Source organism: Poecilia latipinna, unplaced genomic scaffold, assembly GCF_001443285.1.
Source record: "Poecilia latipinna isolate Pla-1442-1.1 unplaced genomic scaffold, P_latipinna-1.0 Scaffold1101, whole genome shotgun sequence".
NCBI lineage: Eukaryota > Metazoa > Chordata > Actinopteri > Cyprinodontiformes > Poeciliidae > Poecilia > Poecilia latipinna.
In genome coordinates this window covers 120,119-141,358 of record NW_015113717.1, presented here as the reverse complement: position 1 = coordinate 141,358, position 21,240 = coordinate 120,119, and the positions used below count along the sequence as shown (strand labels likewise).

The 21,240-nt window shown below is 39.7% G+C and overlaps 1 protein-coding gene across 2 annotated transcripts; it reads left to right on the top strand.

Moving 5' to 3' along the window:
* The first annotated feature begins 2,343 nt into the window (after positions 1-2,343).
* Positions 2,344-20,868, top strand: rp1l1b (rp1 like 1b). 2 transcript variants are annotated; one of them, XM_015052323.1, is made up of 5 exons: positions 2,377-3,025; positions 3,984-4,035; positions 4,929-5,582; positions 7,860-8,025; positions 8,266-20,868. In XM_015052323.1, exons 3-5 carry the CDS (start codon positions 5,085-5,087, stop codon positions 20,847-20,849), a joined length of 13,248 nt encoding a protein of 4,415 aa, XP_014907809.1. In that variant the 5' UTR covers positions 2,377-3,025; positions 3,984-4,035; positions 4,929-5,084; the 3' UTR covers positions 20,850-20,868. The 2 variants fall into 2 exon arrangements, with proteins under 2 accessions (XP_014907810.1, XP_014907809.1); XM_015052324.1 differs by having other exon boundaries at positions 2,344-3,025; positions 7,860-8,348.
* The last annotated feature ends 372 nt before the right edge of the window (positions 20,869-21,240 follow it).

The following is a 21,240-nucleotide window of genomic DNA, read 5'->3' as shown; positions in this document are numbered from 1 at the left end:
ACACATTTCTTTTCCTAAATATTGGTTTTTGATCACTTTGTACGTGTAGCTGCTTCATAAACCCACAGAAAATAAATATATTTCAGTGTCTTCTAATACTCTTAAAGATGTTTGACCACCTGCCTCTTCAGCAATTTGGGGCCCACTGAAAGTAAATGTCTCAAGTAACATGTACATTTACTGCATTTTCAGTAGTAATTCAAAATAGTATTTAGTGTATATAGATTAAAAATTCTTAATGTGATTTTAAAAAAATTGCAATCATCTGTCATTTTCAATTTCATAAATTAAATATTTTTTAGGTACAACCGGATATTTGCTGTAGAGCCTTTCAGTGGTAATTTTGCAGATTTTAGATGAACTATATTTTACACAGCGTGTAACAGAAAATGCAATAGGAACAATGTCAAAGATTATGCATTAAATATGCTGAAATATGGTCATGGAACACCAACAAAGGGGATTAATAAATCCTTCATGGACTGAGGCTTCACAGTGACTGGAAGGTAAAAAGGTGAGCTGAGCTAAAGCCTGTCTGGCCACACTATCATAGATTGGATTGGTGTGGCTTTGTCACTGTAATTATTAACCCCTTTCAAAACAAATGAAATTGCCTTGGGATGCACTTTCATTTGATTACACATTCTTGATCAAATTCAGAAGATGACATCTCTGTTATGATGTTTAATTTAATCTAATTGCATAATATTACAATATTGGTCTAATGACGCAACAGTGCCTTGCTGGGACTCTGACTTAATGTATCAGGAGTCTTGCTGCTCCTTAATTAGCCCTGATATTTAAACTAGAACCAGGAGGAGGGGTTGCTAAGCTGGGGAATCACTGCCCACGTGTGAGCTCCAGGGCTGATAAGCTTTGTGGCGTCCTGCTGTGACTGTGATCCGAAATGCTTCCACACATCGGAGGGCAGACAACTGTCAGCACTAAGGATTACTCAGCATATGGAAGTTCATTTTATAGGCTAATAGAAATCATTTTATTTAGTCGTTAATGGACTCAGACACTTTTTTTTCTTTTTTTTTGGCCAAGTGTCAGAACAGTAGATATTTTATCTATTAAGGCCTGACATCCAGTAAAAGTAGAAATCATATTTATCATAGTTAAGAATCTCAATTTGTTTCATTCTGAGTTAACTCATCAGTCATCTTATTGTAAAGAGTGATGGTGCTTTCCTCACAGCCAACACCATATCCTGCATTTCCTCTTGCCTCAAAGGGACTAAAACCTGATGACTCAGCAGAGGGGGGTCACTTTGTTTTAGAATTAACTCTGGGTGCAGTAGTCAGAAATAACCGAGTTAATTCCCCCTACCATTAACCATTAATCTCCTGGGAAAATAACATAGTCAGTACACACATTGGGCGGAGAATGGACGCTTGTGTGATGAATCGTTTCTCACAACAAGTGACATCATAAGGAGCTGTTGACTGTTAGCAAGAGAAATATGTAATGTATTCTGCAGCAATTCCTTTCTCCCTGAAATGACTAACTAAAACTAAGTGTTTCCACTTTTAATATGACACATTATGCTACTGAAAAACAAGGGCATCTGTTAGGAGAAAATATAGCATTAAAAGTGATAGTTCCATAACTGTACGCGCCATAAAATCGATACTTCACCGAAGCGTCTTTTAATTTAAGAATTAAATCTTCTTGAGTTCACACCTGCAGTCAATTTTAGATAAGCCAATTATTCATATCATTCACGTTGTTCTGGGAATGTGGCAAATGTCTGGAAATGTCAAAATCTTATAGATTTCGGGACATTTTGTGAGGTAAATTGGACTTAATATGTGTCATGGTGATAGACTCCTACCAAGGTAAATTACTGAAACTGAACCAATAGGTGTTTCGGCAAAGTTTTAGTTTGTATGTGCACAGCTCACAACCAGCCTATTGTTTCTTATATGTTTTTGTTCTTCTTATAGATTTGTTTGTTAAGTTTTGACAGGTATATACACAAGTTGTGAAATAATTTATAATAGTTTTAAACAGGGCTGTGTTGACGTATTATATCCATGGATGTCAAGGGGAGACAGCTGAAATTCTTTCATATAAAAAGCACAAGCAGGGAACATCAAGAGAAACTAATCATTTGTCTTATTTTGCCTCCGATTTTTCAAGTCAAGTAAGATTTCACCTAACCATATAGCGCTGCAGCAATATCCATGAATAGCAATAGGCAATTTAAACAATGTGATGTGATCAGAATTTTTTTAAACATCATATCAACAATTGCTCACTCTGTAAAGTAAAAAAAAAAGAAGGACGTTGTACTTATATCATGCAATTTATTTAGTCATTCTGAAGTCTTGGTTATGTTTAGTTCACTGACAAATTTCCTACCCAAAAATAATAAACCGGTTGTTTGCTTCACTGAAGACCTCAATTGATTTTCCATATAAATATATGAAATAGCCTTAAAAAACTGCCCTCTTTCCCCTATGACTTCTTTTGCTTCTTGGTTGTATAGCCAATAAGAGTAGAACTGACATCTGAATAGAATAGAAAAGTTTATAATGAATGTTACAACACCCCAAATGAAAATCATTTCAATATGACATAGACAGGGATTGAGAAAAAAGACTTTTAGAGCATCCAGTAAGTGCCGTTTTAAACGAACGTCAAAGCAGAAAACAAACATTCAGAAAACACAGATATTTGCTTAATCATTATGTGTTAGCGAGCATCCATCTTGATCCCTAAGCAAATGTTTAAACTGGCTTTATGCAGCGGTAAGGTCCAAGTCATGTGTCCAAAGCCTCAGCAGATTTCAGTTCAATCTCAGAGTGATTAGCAAGGCTTTTCAATCTATCCTTAGTGTCCCTTGCATCTGATTAGCAGGCAGGCCAACGTCTGCAGGGAAGCTTTTGGACTGGCTTGCGGATCAAATGCTTGAACACTCCCGGTGTTTCTTTAGGAACTTCCATCCCACTTTCTACAGCTTTGGGACTATATTTCATTTTTGCCTTGTATAATTTACTGTATTATGGGTGTATGCAATGTAAGTATTCTTCTTCTTCTTCTTAATATTCACCTTATTTTAGCTGAACTGCTCCATTGCTTGGATATTCCTATCAGTTTTTTTTTTTTTTTTTTTGCAGGATGGTAGTGTAATTTTGCTGGTTCGAACTTTTCCCAGACCTTTTGACCAACACAAGGCCTAAGACATGTAACCCATTAATCAAGGTGTCCAAAGCCTTGTATATTATTAGTTAAAGACAAAGAAAACTTTTACATTATTAATTCAGCGAGTAGAAGAAGGCACTTTATTAGTTTAGCAATAGATAAGTTACAAAAAAAAAGAGTACTCTGCTCTTTTGTTTCTACCACCATTCAGAAATATGTAGATTTTTTTTTTTTGAGTATTTGACTCCCGTTAAATTCATTGAACACCAGGACTGTATTACCAATGAATATTAATATTTATATGGTAAAGATAATCCACTACTATAGGTAATGAAGTGGCATTGAAACATCTGACAAAGAATATCCTGCAGACAACAAAAAATGGCACATTTTATTTTTGATTTCTAAAATTCTGAATTAACAGAACAATAAGCCTTTTGTTCAAGATATATTTTAAATAAAATGCATGCGTTGCCTGTACATGTGAAAAATTCAAATAAAAACGTTGACAGCATGATCTAAAGGCATTGCAGTAAATTACTTTTCCTGGCCACGTTTTTCCACAATGATTTTTTTTTTTTTTTTTTTACTGTAATAAAGCATTGCTAATACAAAAAAAGAGGTTGACAGACACAGCAGTTCTGTATGAATGTCAGTCAAGCTTAGCCTATTTTACCACTTCCAAAATTTCTTGCTTTGTATTTTATTGTTGACAAGAAGGCATTTCATTCCTTCAGAATTGTCCTCAACCCTCTAAGTACTGCCACAATAGGAATACATTGTGCTTAGTGATATTTTGACTATGGTTAGTAATCCCTGGATTTTTGTTGCAGAAGAAACTGGCAAACAATCTATTTTTGTCAGAGAAGGGAGACAATCACCAAGGTAATGTCCACTTTCACTGCTTGCACAGATGTAAGCTTGTTATTTAAAGTCACTCGGGGGATTTATTTGTGGCTTTATAGCCATTATCCGTGCCTCCATTTAACGTTTGATCTCCGCACCAGTCAGTACAATCCCTATGTAAGAACCATGTCCTTTGCATCCTGCTTAAAATGGGAAAGATAAATGTAGATTACGACTATTTTTATCTGCCAGCACTGCAAGCCAAGGCATTAGGGAGTCTGCTGCGCTTGAAAACTAACCAAAGTAGTCTGTGGAGTTTACTTTACGATGTCATTATCACCATAGTGCACGTCTGGTAAATTTCTACTTTTCTGGTTGTCAACCCTGTATCTGTATTTGGGAAGATTCTTAGTAGAGCAGTTGCAGATTTTTAACAAGAGCACCCAAAAAATGCTGGAAGTTTCCCCTATCAACAGGCCATGAAAACTTACAGTTGTATTGTCCTGATTGCAGCAACAGTCCAGAAATGATCTTCCTGCGAGAAGATTTCTGTACAGACCAGATATTTTGAAAAAAAAAAAAAAAAAAAAAACAAAAAAAAAAAGAAAAGTTGGGGCAGACTGTTGTTAAACTTGTGATATTGGTCATGGTACAATTTATATAGACAAAAAAAGAGAAAATAATTTACAAATTTACATATTCGGACATATTCACTTGCACTTTCTGGGTGATTTATTTCCAGGAAGATTGTGGTAAATTCAAAATTAATCTTCTACACATCTACATCTGCATCCACAACATAATTTTATGTTTACCTCCTTGACATAAAATTTAGTTTTCAAATGTAAAATTTTTAGTTAATATAGCTCACCAGTTGCTGTCTTCATAAGCATGTCTTCCAGCTTTTCATGACTTTCTCATCTTTCTTTTAGTGTTGGATTAAGGGGAGTCATGAGGAAAAGTTGTGGACCACCTGTCTCTAGGCCGCTTGTGAAAACCATGACAAATGTCCGTCAGAGTTTGTCCGACCACCTTCTCCTGCTCTTCTGACATCTCAGGCCCAATCATCAACGCCGCGATACGCCAAAATGTCTCGCCACAAGCGCAACTTCCACTGCTTCATTGCAGTTGGAGGGGAAGGCTCCCACAAGTCCTCTCACCCTTTAGATCATCACACCACCCGGCTACCTAAGATACCGCAGCGTGGCATGGTGGCCTATCATGAACTGGAGCAGGAATGCTGTCTTTGCTCGGCATGTCGACCCGCGCACACTTTAGACGATGTAGAGAACCAGCTGTTGCCTTTCTACCACGCACACCCACCATATCATCATCATCATCACCCTCACCAGTATGTTCTCAGTGGGCCAAGCAGACATGAAGAGACTCACTCAACCAGTGACTGTCACCTACATCACCATAGATATAATAAAAAGATTGTGCTGGTGAAAAACAGCGACCCTTCATTTAGGAAGACCGTAATATTGCACCTTAGGGGTCTGCGCAGCTTTGGTCTGTTCTTGGAAGAAGTTTCTGAACTCATGCAGTACCACATCAGAAAGCTGTACACTCAAGAGGGCTGTAAGGTAAGATGAACTAGATAGGGTGACTCCAAGTCAGTTTTACTTTTTATTGTAGCTTTCTTTTTCTTGAATTTAAGTTTTTTTTTCTTCCTTTTACTTAGTTTAGAAACAAAATGCTGAAATCTAATGATCATGGTTATGGTAGGGATACATTTTGCTTGCATTGTTTCGGTGTCATAAAAATGAAAGAAAAAAGGAAAAATGATGTCATGTTAAAACCATGTTTATGAGAAAGACTGAAAACTAGAGTGAAGTTAAGGGCTGTAGTGACAGAACAAGCACAGATCCAAGTCCAAACTGCATGCTAATCAGAGCCACAGGTTAAGGCATGAGCAACGCAAGTCATTCATTTAGATTTTAAGGCTTGGTGAATATGTCAAAATATGTCATTAAGCAAAAAGGATAACATCTCCAATTTGAACACTTAAGATAAGCTGAAATATTATCACATAACATCTTCCACTTACTTCAGGCAGTGGATGAATATCTTATTATAGCTTACAGTAAATAACACAAGAACCATATTTTGATCCAACTAAGTACTATTTTCCTCCTTAAAAATATAGAAAGTAATTACACAATAAGCAGGTGTTTAATACTTCTAATTACATGAAGGAAGGATTTTAAAAATCCCCCCTGCGTATGAACTGACCCTGACGGATAATTTGTGCTATTATTAAGGAACGTATTTAAAACAGCTCTTAATCTGGAGACAAAGCCTTTGTTAAATAGTAAATACCATCCTCCCCTGATTTGGTGTGTAATCCAGTCCAGTTGACAGTGTTTACTTACATTATGCTGGTAAATAAAATCTCATGCACAAGGAGAAAAGGGTAGTTATTGGTGTGGCAAGACAGGCATAAGTGGCATTAATAACACCAGTGTCTTAAGAAAACATTGGTGTTATTTATCACGTGAACTAAGTAGCTTTTATGAGTCAAGTGGGGTAGGGATTATTAGTGTGTGTGCGTATGAGGGAATGAAACGGGGATATTCCTTCACACAGCCATTCAGATTGTGGATATCTCCCCAGAAGCCCATTAATCTTTGTCAAATCAGAGCTATTTTTGAGCGAGGAGAAACAGGTCAATGTTGAAACTTTGCTGCTTTGATACCAGAGGTGTTTCGGAAATGTGACTTCCACGGTGGCAATTAATTATCTTCACCTGGGCTTTGTGTGACCACAGACGAAGCCATTCATCTACCTTCTCTCAGACTGGATTTAAAATTTGAAAGTGCAAAGTCATCAAAACCAAATATACATGAGCAAAATGAAAACAATTCGATATTTCAACCTGTTTTTTTTATTTTTGTTTTTTTAATTTTTTTGCCATTTTCCTGTTGCCAATATAAAACCTTGGCAGCAGTATTTGATGCTGAAAAGCGTACATGGAAATAAAGTTGGCAACTGGCGAAGTTTTATATCTGTGTTAGATATTGTACAGCTTCTACTTTCAAATATTATACTGGGCATTCCACTTAAGAAGATAAAAATTGAAAGATGTACACAGTTGGTATATAGCTAAATTTTCACCAGAACCTATTACAATATACCTATATCTATTTATATCTATTAAGCAATAAAATAGCAAATCAACAAAGTAATATTTTTTAATAAAGTAATCAAATGTTAAGCACAGATAAGGTGTTTGACTTAATCAATCATTTCTTCAGGAGAAGGAAACAGATGTACTGACAGGAATTAAGCTAGATACCATTAAGTCAAAAATCAACAATGATATATTAAAATCAATCTTCATATGAACAGGAAGTCAGAACAGTTAATAAAATAGTGTGTGTAAGAACGCTTGTTTTCTAAGTTTCTGTTAAAAGGCTATCCTTTTATATCCTTTACGACATATCAGATCCTTAGAAGGCATTAGAATAAGCATTTAGTTTCATTATTAAGATTAACTCGTTTATTAACTTGCAAAACTAGATAGTTGTTATCAAAATATAAAAGATGTATTGAGAATCTGAGTTTTCAAAGCTAATTTTAGGTATTAAGTAAAAGGCCTAAGAATATTAACATTTTAAATACAACCTAATTGCACAGAGGCAACTTCAGTGTGGGTTTTATGTCTTTATTAAAGTTCATTAAATGTTTTTTTGTTCTCGTGATCAAATAGATTGTGATATTATCTGGAAACAAGTGGAACGCCTTCTTAAATTTACTAAACACACCTCGGGGGCAGCAAGTACAATAAGGAGCTCCAAATTTAATTGGTGGATTGGTGTTGTCTGTCAAGTTTATAATTAAACAACGCTCTTCGCTTGCAGATTGACAGCGTACAGAGCCTTCTGCAGTGCCCAGGCGTTCTCGTTTGTGTGGGACGGGAGCCTTTTCACCCATTAGTCATGGAGGATTTTGAGAAAACGTCAAGCTGTAAACTTCCGAAGCTGAGTGGGAAGTCGTGTCCCGCAGAACGCACTGACGGAAATGAAAGTAAGCGAAACAATCTTTGCTTGTTCACAGAACAATATCTTGACCCAATATGTGTTAAGTTAAAGGTCAAAGAATTGTTGTCAGTGCCAGACATATTTTCATTTTATTATCTGTTAGATTCCATGTCATCAAAAGCAAGCGATTCTCTGACTTTTGGTAAATGAGCACAGATGCACAAGATCACTAATTTTTGTTTTTTTTTTTTTTTGCTTCTTCCCTACTGCTGTTTGATTAATTAAGGACTCGCCACAAAGACAAGTATCATTTTCCCAAACCTGGGAGATGACAAGAGAGCCACCAAGCACTCGGTATCATCTGACAAATCTGTACCAGATGGGAGAGACTCTCCGGACTTTGTTAGTTCCTGCCCACCTAGTGGCAACGGTGTGAGAGAAGATGACATAGAAAAACGGGTTCGTGTTAATAAAGACGGAAGTTTGTCCATGGAGATGAAAGTGTGCTTCAGACTACCAAATGACGAAACATTACACTGGTCTACAACAGTAAAAAAGACAGCAGGGCGAACCTACGACCACATCAAAGCCCACAACGATCCTAATTTAGCACAAATTAGTGACGCGAACTGTTCAGAATCAGAAATCATGTCAGCTGATGAGGCGTATTTCACTCAGCACTATCAGGGGCGCAAGGAGAAACCTCACTGTCCTTACTGCTGCAGTCACTGCCAGGGTTATGAGACATGGAAAAATGTACCAGGGGCACACGGTGCAAGACGGTGCAGTCATACTTCTAGTTCAAGTGCATCCTCCCGTAGAGTGGTGTCTAGAAAGACAGTGATTGAAAAACAAACCATGTCGAGATCAAGTGAAGAGCTTGCAGACCACGTGGTGGAGACATGCATTACGGAAAGTATTGAGGCAGCTGAGATGGTGGAGTTTTGCACCATACAGAGGGAGGCGTGTTCACCAAAGTGCAATGTGAAACTATCCACTGTGGAAAATGGTGAGACCACTGGTATATATAAGCTTCCAAGGAACGTTGATCTCAAAACTGCTCAAGAACCAAACCAAAAGGAAGAAGAAGAACCCGGATCTGCTACATGTGCAGGCGATGTTGATGATGGGCCATTGTCCCAAATTAGGAGCCCTGACAGAAAAGAGGCTAATGGAAGTGAAGTGCTGGATTCAGGGTTGCCTTTTCCAAATCCATCTCAAGTCCCAAAAGACAAAGCATCAAAAACATCAGAGAAACGTAGCAAGCCAAAAACTTCAAAACCTCCTCATATCTGCCACTGTGGACAACCTGAAGGTGTTCAGATCGAACCAAAAGAAAAAAATACAACCAAAGATTTAGAAGAAGGTTGGATGGAAAAAGTTGAATCGAGTGCCATGTTTGTGAAATCACATGCAGTTTGGAGTTCATCTAAATTAGAAGAAATTCATAAAGTCGACTGTTCAGAAGAGGAGCGAGGATCCAAAAGTGCCATGTCAGTTAATTCAAATGCCTCAACAAACTGCAATTCTGCTGTTCCAGATGTTTCGACTGAAGGATTTCAAGCAGGTGATGACAAAGAAAAGAAAGAGAGAACGCCCAGTAGCCTATCTGTGAAATCCTTTAAGTCCACTAAATCTGTAAAGGCACCACCACAACATCAGCCAGAAGAGGATGAGGATGATTCAGAGCTGAGGACACAGAGTTCCCTGTCAGCTTTATCCAGTGTGTCCGCTGAATTAAAAAACATAGCACAAGAAGAATCAGAGGATGAGGACAATCAGGTTACAGCTGAAGAAAACGAGGACAATAGTGCAATATCAGAGAAATCAAAAGGTTCAAGGACTCCAGGAGATGAAACTGAGGAAAACCTAGAAGACAATCAAGTTGAAGGGGGGAAAAGATCAAGTTTAATGTCTGCTGCTTCTGGGAAGTCAATACTCAAGTCAGTATCTCCAACATCCAGGGCGTCCGTGAGAGCAACCAGTGCTTTGTCAGCAAAATCCAGAGAATCAAAGACCCCTGAGCTTTATGATACAAAAAAGGCAGACATCACGGAAAATGATAACACTGAAGATGAGAGTGAACTCAGACCACAAAGCAAGCTGTCAGTCAAATCTGAAAAGTCTGTCAAATCAAACATATCTGCAAAATCAAACAAATTAAATCAAACAAAGGATTATTATTGCAACATCACAGAAACAACAGATACATCCGAAGCAAGAACGTCAAGTGTGGCATCAGAAGCATCAGCTGGGTCAAAATCTGCGATAGCAACTGAACAAAACTCCTGTGGAGATGACGGGACATCTGAAAGAGCAGGGAGTGTCAGGTCAGTAAAGTCTGGCAAGTCACACACCTCTGTGGCGTCTTTAAAATCAAAAACCTCTCAAGTTTCAACAACTCACTCTGGTAATTTGTGTGATGAAAGAAATGATCTGCATGCTTCTGCGGGGAGATCAAGTTGCATGTCAGATAAATCCATTAAGTCAGACATTTCAGCGAGATCAAGTAACCTGAAAGACTGTGACAAGTTGAATAAAGGCGACGTGGCAGATGAGGAGCAGCGAGGACCTAGTGCTATGTCAGCAAAATCAAATGTGACAACTGAATCGACCTTCTCTAAAGCTTCAGGAAAATCTAATCTGTCAAAGCAAAGTGATGCTGTTGTTGAAGGAACTCCTGGAGATCACGCTGAACAAAGAGAAAGAGCTCCAAGCAATATATCAACCGCATCTGCTCAGTCCTCAAAATCACATGCTTCTGCAGCATGTGTAGAGGAGGAAGCCTGTGAAGTCTGTGGTAATCCCTCTGTTGGAATATTTAGTGGAGAAGAGATCGAGGGGAGAACAGTGAGCTCAATGTTGGCCCAGTCACTTAAGTCAAATATCTCTTTAAGGTCAGGTAGAACAAACGGTTCTACTTGTACTCAAGCTGCTGATGCCACTGAGTCGTTTCTTCGAGACAGTGAGGAAATGAATCCTGAAAACAGAGCAGAAAACTGTACATCAGCCAAATCGGTTGAGTCACAAACAGTGAGGCCAGCAAGTGCTAAGTCTGCTACATCCACAAAATCAAAAAAATCTACTAAATCTACCAAATCAAATACTTCCAACATATGTTCAAGCAGAAGGCCTGGTGAAGACACCACTGAAGAGGCAATTCCAGAGAGAGCTCTGAGTGTACTTTCAGTCAGATCTACAAAGTCAACTATTTCCATTGACTCTACAAAATCAAAATGTTCTATCCATGATCGGCAGGAGGAAAGCTACAGTCAAGAAAACGACACAGAGCAGCTTCTGGAAAGACCAAGAAGCAAAGGGTCACATGTTTCAGAAAGGTCTGTAAAGTCTGCAGAAAGACCATGTGGTGTTTTATCAGACAAATCAAAAGTTTCTGATGTTGAGTCATGTGCATCTGTTGAAATTTCTGATAATGTAGATCGTGAAAATGCCACTGAACAGAGAGCTCTGAGTGCACTGTCAACGGAAACTGTAAGGTCAACTACATCTGCCAAATCTACTAAGGCAGCAGAACATGATGAACTTCACGAAAACACAACTAATAACGGAGAAATGGTGGAAAGAGCTGCAAGTAACATGTCTGCCAGATCAGAAAAATCAACAACATCAAACATTTCAACAGTTTCTAAACGGTCAAAGGTTGATGCAGGTTGCTTGGAGGTTGTCTGCCCTGACGAAAGGGTTGTTGAAGGAGAGAATGAATGCAGATCAGTGACACCACTGTCAGTTGACTCGATTGTTTCGACTAAATCAAATAAGTCAATGCATTCAACTAGAGGAGAGGAAGATGGAACACCTATCAACAAAGAAGAGAGACGCAAACATGGTGAGGAAAGACCACCAAGCAGCATGTCAGCCAAATCCATCCAGTCATGCGTGTCGGAAATATCAATGAAGTCTACAGGAAGAACACCAAGTTCTGCAAAAACTAGTACTGCTGAGGCTTGTTCAGGAAAGTGCCCTGATGAAAGTAACATTGAGGAAGCACAAGCAAGAGCAGAGAGCGTGATGTCATCCAAAACTGAAAGGTCAGCAAGCTCTGCCAAATCAAACAAATCAAAAGGTCTGGGTAGTGGAGCAGATGAAAATAAGTTCAATGATAACAGACATGTGGAGAGATCCCCAAGCAATTTGTCAGTCAGGTCAGAAAAATCAACAAAATCAAATGCCTCCAAAGGAAGCAAAAGATTAAAAGTTTCCAAAATCTGTTTGGAAAATGAGGGTGTAAATTCCGAGGAAAGAGGCAATGGAAATGAAGACAAACCTTTATCGCCTCGGTCAGTTAGATCAAATACATCTATAAAATCAAATAAATCAAAATGTTGCACTGATGCAAAAACGTCAGACAATTTTAATTCAGATATTAAAAATGACAAAGAGGCAAATACAGAAAGAGCACCAAGCAGAACGTCAACAATTTCAATCCAGTCAAGTGTCTCAGAAATTTCTACCAAGTCTGAAGAGAGAGCAGCAAGTGGTTTGTCAGAAATATCACATGCCTCGGTGATGTCAGACCTAAAAAATATTTCTGAAGTACCATCTGAAATACCTGCCCCTCCTGATGAGGTAGGCAGTGAAGAAGATGAAGAGAGAACAAGTGTCATGTCAGTCAAATCAATTAATTCATCAGTTTCTGATAAATCAACCAAGTCAGCAAGTCTGGATTGTGAGAAACCCACAGAGAGATCGTCCAGTAACCTGTCAATCAAATCGGGGAGATCAGCGAAATCAAATGCATCCAAAAGGTCAAAGGTTTACGAAGTCGATTTGGAGAACAGTGTTGACAATTCTGATGTAAGAATTGTTGAAGGGGAGAGTGAAGGAAGCGCCATTAGTGTAGTGTCTGCTCGGTCTGTAAAATCAGAGTGTGAAAGGTGTGATGATGAACATGAATATCTCGAAAGATCACCAAGCAGCACCTCGACTAAATCAGTCGTCTCACATATATCTGAAAAATCTGCCAAGTCAGCAAACAGACCACCAAGTGCTTCATCTGCAAAATCAGCAAAGTCAGACACTTCAGCAAAGACTGTCAAATCAAATATATCTGATGCAATGTCCGGCAAAACTGTGGAAAGTCAAGAAAGAACAAACAGCGTTCTGTCATCCAAAACTGCTAAGTCAACTACGTCGACGAAATCTCCTAAAGTAAAAGAACATACAAGCCCAACAGAAGAAGATGACGGGGAACATGAAGACAGAAATCTGAGCAGTATGTCTGCCAGGTCAGTGACATCAGCAAAGTCAAACATCTCTAAAGTATCCCAGGAATCAAAAACCTCTGCTGTCACTTGTGAGCTAAGTGCTAAAAGTGGTAACGAAGATGACTGTCAAGAAGAGCACAATGAGAACAGGTCAATGAGTTCAATGTCAATCCATTCTGTTAAGTCAGATATTTCTGCAAGGTCAGGCACGTTGAAATGTTCAAGTGATATCGCAGTTCAAGAGATCATCACACGATCAAATTCACCCGCTTCATTTATTTCTATAAAGTCAAATAGCTCTGGCGTTTTTTCTGATACTAACCGAACTGGGGAGAGAACGGATAACAAAGCATCTCAGGACAGGTCAGAGAGTGCAATGTCTGCAACAGAGGGATGTGTATGTGGTCTCGATCAGGTAGAAAGACCAGCGAGCAATTTATCAGTAAATTCTACAAAATCAGCAATGTCAAATGTTACTGGGACATCTACAAAATCAAAAACTTCTAACATCCCCTCTGCACATGAACAGGAAATTACTGCTTCAGATACTGAAGAGGAAGGAAACTCATCGTCATCACAGCTGACCGAGTCAAATGTTTCTGGCTGTTCAAAAAAGTCCAGATGCTCTGATGTTGCAGCTGCTCGGAGCATTGAGACCCCCAGTGGAGACAACAATGATGAAACAATGCAAGACAGAGCTGAAAGCTGTACATCCGTTAAAACAGGTTGCTCCCATGTATCTGAAAGAAGCACTGGGTCTAAAGCCTTTAGTCAGGCTAATGAAGAGGTGGATGAACATAAAAAAAGAAAAGAGAGTGCATCCAACACTTTGCCGGCTGAACTGGCAAAATCACTGTCCACAGAGTCAGAAAGGTCTGTGAAATCTAGTGGCTCAAACACTGATGGTGTACCAGATGAAGATTATGTTGCAGAAAGTAACAGCATTGCAGAGAGAGCAGGAAGCCGGGTGTCTGACAGATCTGCAAAGTCAAAATCTTCAGCAAAACCCAAGAGATCAACAGGGGGAGATTTAGGTAAAGAAAACTCCAAAGAAGAGAGCTTAGAGAGAGCGCCGAGTTGCATGTCTACTAGCTCAGTAACAGAGTCAGTTGAGCAAGTTACAAGTACAAGGTCATCAAAACCAAACATTTTGAGAATTTCAGCAACTGCTTCTCAGGTTTCGGACACTACTCTCAATGATGAAAACACTAATGAAAGGTCATCAAGCAACATCTCGACAAATGTAAAAACTTCATCAAGAGTGACAACGCCGTCTGAAGTTACTTCAGTGGACGGCACTTCAAACGGAGAAGGAAAAACACAAAGACCGCCCAGCACTTTGTCAGCAAGATCTGCTAAATCTTCAAAGTCCAGTAAATCCACCAAATCTTCTAAGTTACAAATCTCTAATAAACCAGATGACAAAATAAGTGTGGAAGACATGAAGCGTACACCAAGTAAGTCATCAATCAAATCAACAATATCAAGGCATTCAGATGGCGGATCAAATAATTCTGAAATCTTAGCCATTTCTCCTGAAAATGTTGCTGATGAGAACACAGGCGACACTGAGATAAAAATGTTGAGTCCTGTTTCTGCTAAATCCCTTAAGACAAATGTATCATCTGTCTCTACAAAATCAAAAGTTTCATATTCACAAAAAGCCAAAGAAGAAGATCAGTCACAGAGGTCTCACAGTGTATTGTCAATAAAGTCTGACACGTCTTCAAGAACCATACAGTCAAATGGATCTTGCATCACCCCTAGGGAGGAGACGGGGATGGATGAAGACAATGAGTCAACGTCAGAAGCAAAATCAAGCAAATTAATAGATCCTGATATTCCTAAGGAAGAATCCGACCCTCACAATGATGGAAAAGCTTCAAAGAAATCTGAGGGAACACAGAGTTGTATATTGACAAAATCCCGAAAATCAAAAAATACACATGTGGAAGAGAGAGCATTTAATCCTGTGTCAACAAAATCAGCAAAGTCTGATCCGTCTGAAGCACTAAGCAGATCTGAAGTGCCCTCGGTAACGATTGAAGAGAGTGAAGACAGATCCCCTACTGCCACGTCGTCAATGTCCAAGGCTTCAGGGCGTTCAAAAAAGTCAAGGACCTCAGAGATTCATGGATCAAAAAGTTCAAAAAAGTCACAAAGTTCATTGAGTGTACACTCACATGTGTCTAAGTCTAAAAAAAACAATGCAACAGATGTCTCCACTGCCAGCGTGGTTCCTGAGAACACAGAAGAAAGTGTGACTCCTTCAGAAGTCAAAGAAGGCCCAGCTGATAAAAGAAGTTCTAAGACCAATAGGTCAAGAGAGCAGGGTAAAGAAGATGCAGGCATTTGCCTAAATAAACATCCAGTAATTTGCCACGCAGACTCAGATGAAAGTTACCTGTCACAAACCCTGTCTTGTTCAGATAAAGAGATTTGTGAAACTTCCTCCCCTGGAAAATCCAAATCTCATGTTTCTGACAGGATAGTAAATGGTTCAGTAGAAGCCACAGACACTGTCTCTGATAAAAGTGATACAGGCAGTAAACATAAGGAAAAGAATGATGCTAGTGACTTTGAGCTGGTTCCATCTATCTTACCTAACACATCCCCCACCGAAGTAGTAAATGAATGGCTTAAAACCTTACCAACAGAGGGAGTCCTTTATGAAATGGAGGAACTTAATGAAAACAGCGATGGAGTAAAAGACAATGCTGCAGCTGAGGAAACAGACACAGCAGAGAATGCTGAGAAGAATGAGTCTGAAGCTGAAAATTCAAAAGAAGTAAATGGCGTGGACAATGTCCAAAATGACTGTCAAACTTGCTTAGAGACACCAACTGAAGGTAATACCTGTACCCAGAGGGAAGATGACTCAGCAAAGTTCAACTCCTCCATACAAGTTATGAAAGTACTTTTAAACCCCAAGCTTGACAGATGCAACAGCTTACCAGAAATCTCACCTGTATATGGGCGTAAGCTAAGTACCTCAGCTCAAGGTCTTTTAGATTGCCTTGTAAAGTTGCAGTTAATACACCACGACCCTAAGAATGCAAATGAAAAGAATGAAAGATATCAGGAGCTAATGAGTATTCTTCAGTCCCTTTGGCTTTCCAGTCCCTCAGAAGAGGAGCATGTACAAAATACTAGTGATCATCATTCTGTTGAGGGGGAGTACAATCACACCTCATCCTCTGGTGTGGATGTAAACAGTGGATCCACTGGTTCTGGGAAGAGTAGTGATGGAGTGAAGAGCAGCAACAATGTAAACGTTGATGGATCTCAACCTCAGAACAGTTTACTAGAGAAAACATACAAAGAAACAGATGCCCAGTGGAAACCAGAAACAGAAGAAGTAAACCAGGAAGAGGAGGATCCAGCCACAGACGAAACAATAAGAAGCAACGACAGTCCGAGAGAACCACCCGAAACGCCATCATCCTCAAACAAAAGCTCTGGGGAATCCAGCAGTAATGACGAAAAACTCTCCAAGAAATTGTCTCAAGATTCTGATCCCGTTTGGGTGCTAACGTTGCTAAATACAATAGAGAGGCAGTTTATGACGCATTATGTCGGTGCAATGAAAGAGTTAAAAGTTCGATGGAGCCTTGGAGATACCGATCAGCTTGACACAATGATAGACGAACTCAAAACCGAGGTGCACAACAAAATTCAAATAAGCATCAACAGAGAAGTGAGGAAAATTCAAGGCAGAGCGGGGTTGCCAAGACCCCCAACAGAGGCAACACCCAGAACCTCAAATAAACAAAGAGAAGAAAGAAGGCGGGGGGTGAAGCTCAAGTTCCAACAGTCAATGGATTCACAAGGTGAAAAAAGCGATTCAACAACAGGGACATTATACAGTGACCAGCGAGGTGAAAATATTGATGAATACTGTCCATGTGAAACATGTGTGGAGCAAAACTTTAATTCCACACCACCTCTCTCCGTGGAAGTAAGAAGAACCGCACCCGTTGTTATGGACTACGACCTGAAAAGGATTCTGCTGGAGAAAACCGCAAGTGATTGTGCAGCTCCCTGCAGGAATGACGATGACACAATGACGGCGGAAACACTTGTTGAAAAAGTTATTATTGGCGCAATAAAGGAAATAGAAATCAATAAAATGCAACAAGTTGGAGAGGAAGCCTTTGAATTTACAGCAGATGAAAAGGAAGCAGACGATGCCTGCCGAGACGATCGGACAACTATTGAAGAATCAGTTAAAGTTTTTGCTGTAGACAATGAGGAGGAGGAGACAGGCAAAGCAGGAGTTGAAAGACCAGGAAGTGAGAGTGGAGCCATACATGCCGAAGAAACAGCTTCAGAAGAAGTGACTGATGATGCAATCACACCATGTGGACAAAGTGGATTCGATGTGAATAGGGAAACAGCAGAGAAAGATACAGATATGTTGAGCAGCATCTCTGAGGATAAGGATAAAGAAGAAGTAACTGGGGCAATGCCAGTTAAATATATCACCGCTTCTACTAAACAGTTCCCTAACCATGCAGATGAAGTTCATGGTGACACTGCTGCTTTTGCCAATACTGAAGTCCAAAGCAAAGAAGAAACAGAGAAAGATGTTTCAGTGGACGCGTCATCGTCAACATCGTCAACCAAACTGGAAACTTCCCAGGAGGATGAAAAAAAGGATTGGGTTAAGTTGAGGAGACGGTTGCTCCCATCAGTGCAAATATTTGGTCGTATGAAAAATAAGAAACAATCAATGATGACTGCTGAGAATAATGAAATGGTGAAGGATCAAACTGAAGAAGAAGAAGAAAGTGAAACAGAAACTGATGTGGTACAACAAACTATAACCTTAAGTGAAAATGAGCCATTAGAAGAGATTGAATGTAGCGAAACTGAAGATAAAGAACCTGCAGTTGAGGTTAGCGTAGCACAAACATCTGATGTCAAATCCAGCGAGGAAGAGAATGAGGAGAGTTTCTTAGAGGTGGGATCTAATGCAACCTTGTCGGAAGATGAAAAAGAAGCTATGGAAACGTCCTCGGTAGCCACGAGTGAGCATAATCCTGTGGCAATCTTAACTGACCAGACATCGGACATGGAGGAAGTCGGGGAAGGTACCGGTACCACCAGTGACCAGGACGCTGCGGAGGAGTCGGGTGGCAGCAGTGATGAAGATGAAAGTGAAGATGAAAGGGAGGCCACAATTAATGAATTATCAAGTATACAAGAGGAAGAAACAACTGGCGATGAGCTTTCTGTTACAAGTGAAACAGAACTGCAGAAAAACCAAGTCTCTGCAGTGGGATATAAAGGCACAAAAAAGAACGACGAGGCAGAATCAGAGGTTCAAGCATCAGAAAGAGAAGAGTTTGAAGAGGACAGCACAGTTGGTCAGGAAGAGACAATTTCTCCAGTCAATTCTAATGATTCTCCTGATGAGAGTGAAGCAGCCGCAGCTGAATCCTCTGGAGAATCAGACGAGGGTTCAACAACAGAAGATGAAACGGATGTTAAAAAACAAACTGCGGTCACAGGAGAAGATGAAACTGTAATAGCAGCCAGCCCTGAGAAAGCCAATGAAGCAGGGCAGGTCAATCCACAAGAGGATCCGGATGCCGAGGTTCGTAAGGGTTCTTTAACTAAAAGTGAAGATGAAAATGAAGAATCAGAGATAGCTATAAGTGAGCACAAATCCGAGAAAGATTCAGCAGAGGAAGAAGGAACCGACACAGACGAAGAGAAACTTCCCGCTGTCAGTGCAGATGAGTTTGCAGATGAAAACGGGAATTCATCAACAGAAGACGAATCGTCAGAAGAAGACAATAAAGAAGCAACCACCGAAGATGATATTTCTACTCATAAAGAGATATTTCCGGCACAAAACAGTGAATCAAAGGATGCGATCGCTGAAGAGGAAGCTACAGCAGAGAGGACAGAGAATGAAGAAGCAGGAACAGTTGACGATGAAAAAACTGGCACTGCCAGTGAGAGTGACTCTGCAGAAGACATAAACGGCACCACAAATGACGACGACAATGCTGAGGAGAATGATGACATGAGTAGTGAACGGTCAATTGAATGTGCTGAAAATCAGACAAAAGATGAGCAGACTGGGGAAGGAGCAACTGCAGAATGTACAAGTGTGCACAAATTTGAAGAAGCAGAAGAGGAAGAAGTGGTTGACTGTAAAGAGGATACAGGTAAAGTAAAACGTATACATGGTCTTGGTCTCGCAAGTGAAGCTGAACACGACCAAGATGAAGATGAGATTGATGCAGATACAACTGAAGATGAATCTGGTAAGGGTGAAGTGGAAGAAACCACAAGCAGGCAGGGATCTGACTCCGAAGATGAGACGAATGAAGAGAAAGAAGATAAGCTGAAAGAAGAACAAAGTATTGAGGCCACTGATGCTGAAGAAGAAGATACGGTTAAAAGCAAGAGTGACTCTGTAGAGGGTAACAATGCCTCCTCTAATGATGAAACTTCAGCTGCAGAAGCGGAACATGAAATTGACAAGGCCTATAATGTAGCAAACGAAAAAGAGCCAGAGCAAGCATCAGGAGGCGAAGAGTCTGATGTTTCCTCAGAGACTGATCCTGAATCTGCAATCGAAGGGAGCTCCAAAGCTGTGAGTGAAAATGAATCTGAGGCAGAAGGCAGCAGCTCAGCAATAGATGATGAAAATTCTGCAAACAACTTAAAAGCAGGCAAAGGTGAAACCACAGGTCAGGAGGACACATCAACAGTTAAAGATGATGATGATGATGATGATGATGATGATGATGATGATGATGATGATGATGATGAGTCAGGAGAAGAGGATTCAGATGCCAAGTCTGAAGATGAGGTTGTGGATACGACTCCACAAGAACGCACTGATGACAGTGAGTCTTTGAGTCAGACTGAACCTGTTGAACAACTTTTCTTGACCAAAGAACTTGAATCATCAGGAAAAATTGAAGAGAGTGTTGAAGTTTTTCAAGAAGAAAAAAGCAAAGAAGATACAACACCTCCTGAAGAATCTGAATCAGTCGATAATGAAAGTGACTCTGAATCCAAATGTGAAGATTGCTCTGAAGCTGTCACGGAAGGACAAGAAGATTATAAACTAACAGATGAAGATGTGAGTGAAGTAGAAATGATTGGCAGCGAGATCACTAAGAGCGACAGTGGAGAAAAATCCAGATCTAAAGACCAGCGTGAAGAAGAGTGTGCATGTGAAGAATCTGCAGAGGAAGCAGAAGATGAATCTGTAGAAGAGAAGGAGCCACAATTTACTGAAAACAAAGATGCCACAACAGCTGCTTTGAATGACAGCGTCAAGGATTCTGAAAAAGAAGATGAAGATACTGACACACCGGCTGAAGGCTGGAGCGGAAGCTTAGGAGACTCAGCTGACGGAGAAGACGAAGCCGAGGAAGACTCAGAACCTGAAGAAGACACTGCCGATGGAGAGAAGCCTTTTGTTGCAGACAAGCTGGGGAGTTTAGATGCAACAAAGAAAACTGCCAAGAAAACATTACTAATCCCTCTTGATGCTTTGATGAAAGAGAGAGCTGAGTCGGAGGACGGTGCTTTTGCTGATATTGAAGATTCTGAGACTGACATGCATGGCCAAGACGATGTTACAAGCCTCGAGTCAAAGAGTTTGAAAAAGCTATAAGTTGACAAAAAAAGAAAAACATCAAGAGATTGGATTGCTTGATGAATATGATTCTGAAAATTGCAAATTATCTCATTCATCAGAAATGTGAAGGAAAACTCCTACAAATTCAACAAAGGATAACAATAAAGTTCAGATTGCTCTTGTAACTTTGGATTTACTATGTTATTAATTTCAGTTAACCATAAACTGGATGCACTTTGTTTTTTGTTTATTTTTGAGCATATGAAACACTGAAATGCTATATCTGCACTGCTGGTCATACATTTGCATGAAAAGAGAATCTGAACTACTTGAATGTATATACTGTATTTAGCAGGTTTCCATAAACAGTATATGATTGTAGTGCATTTATTCTGTTGAGGCAGAATATATTCTCCTTGTAGGACTA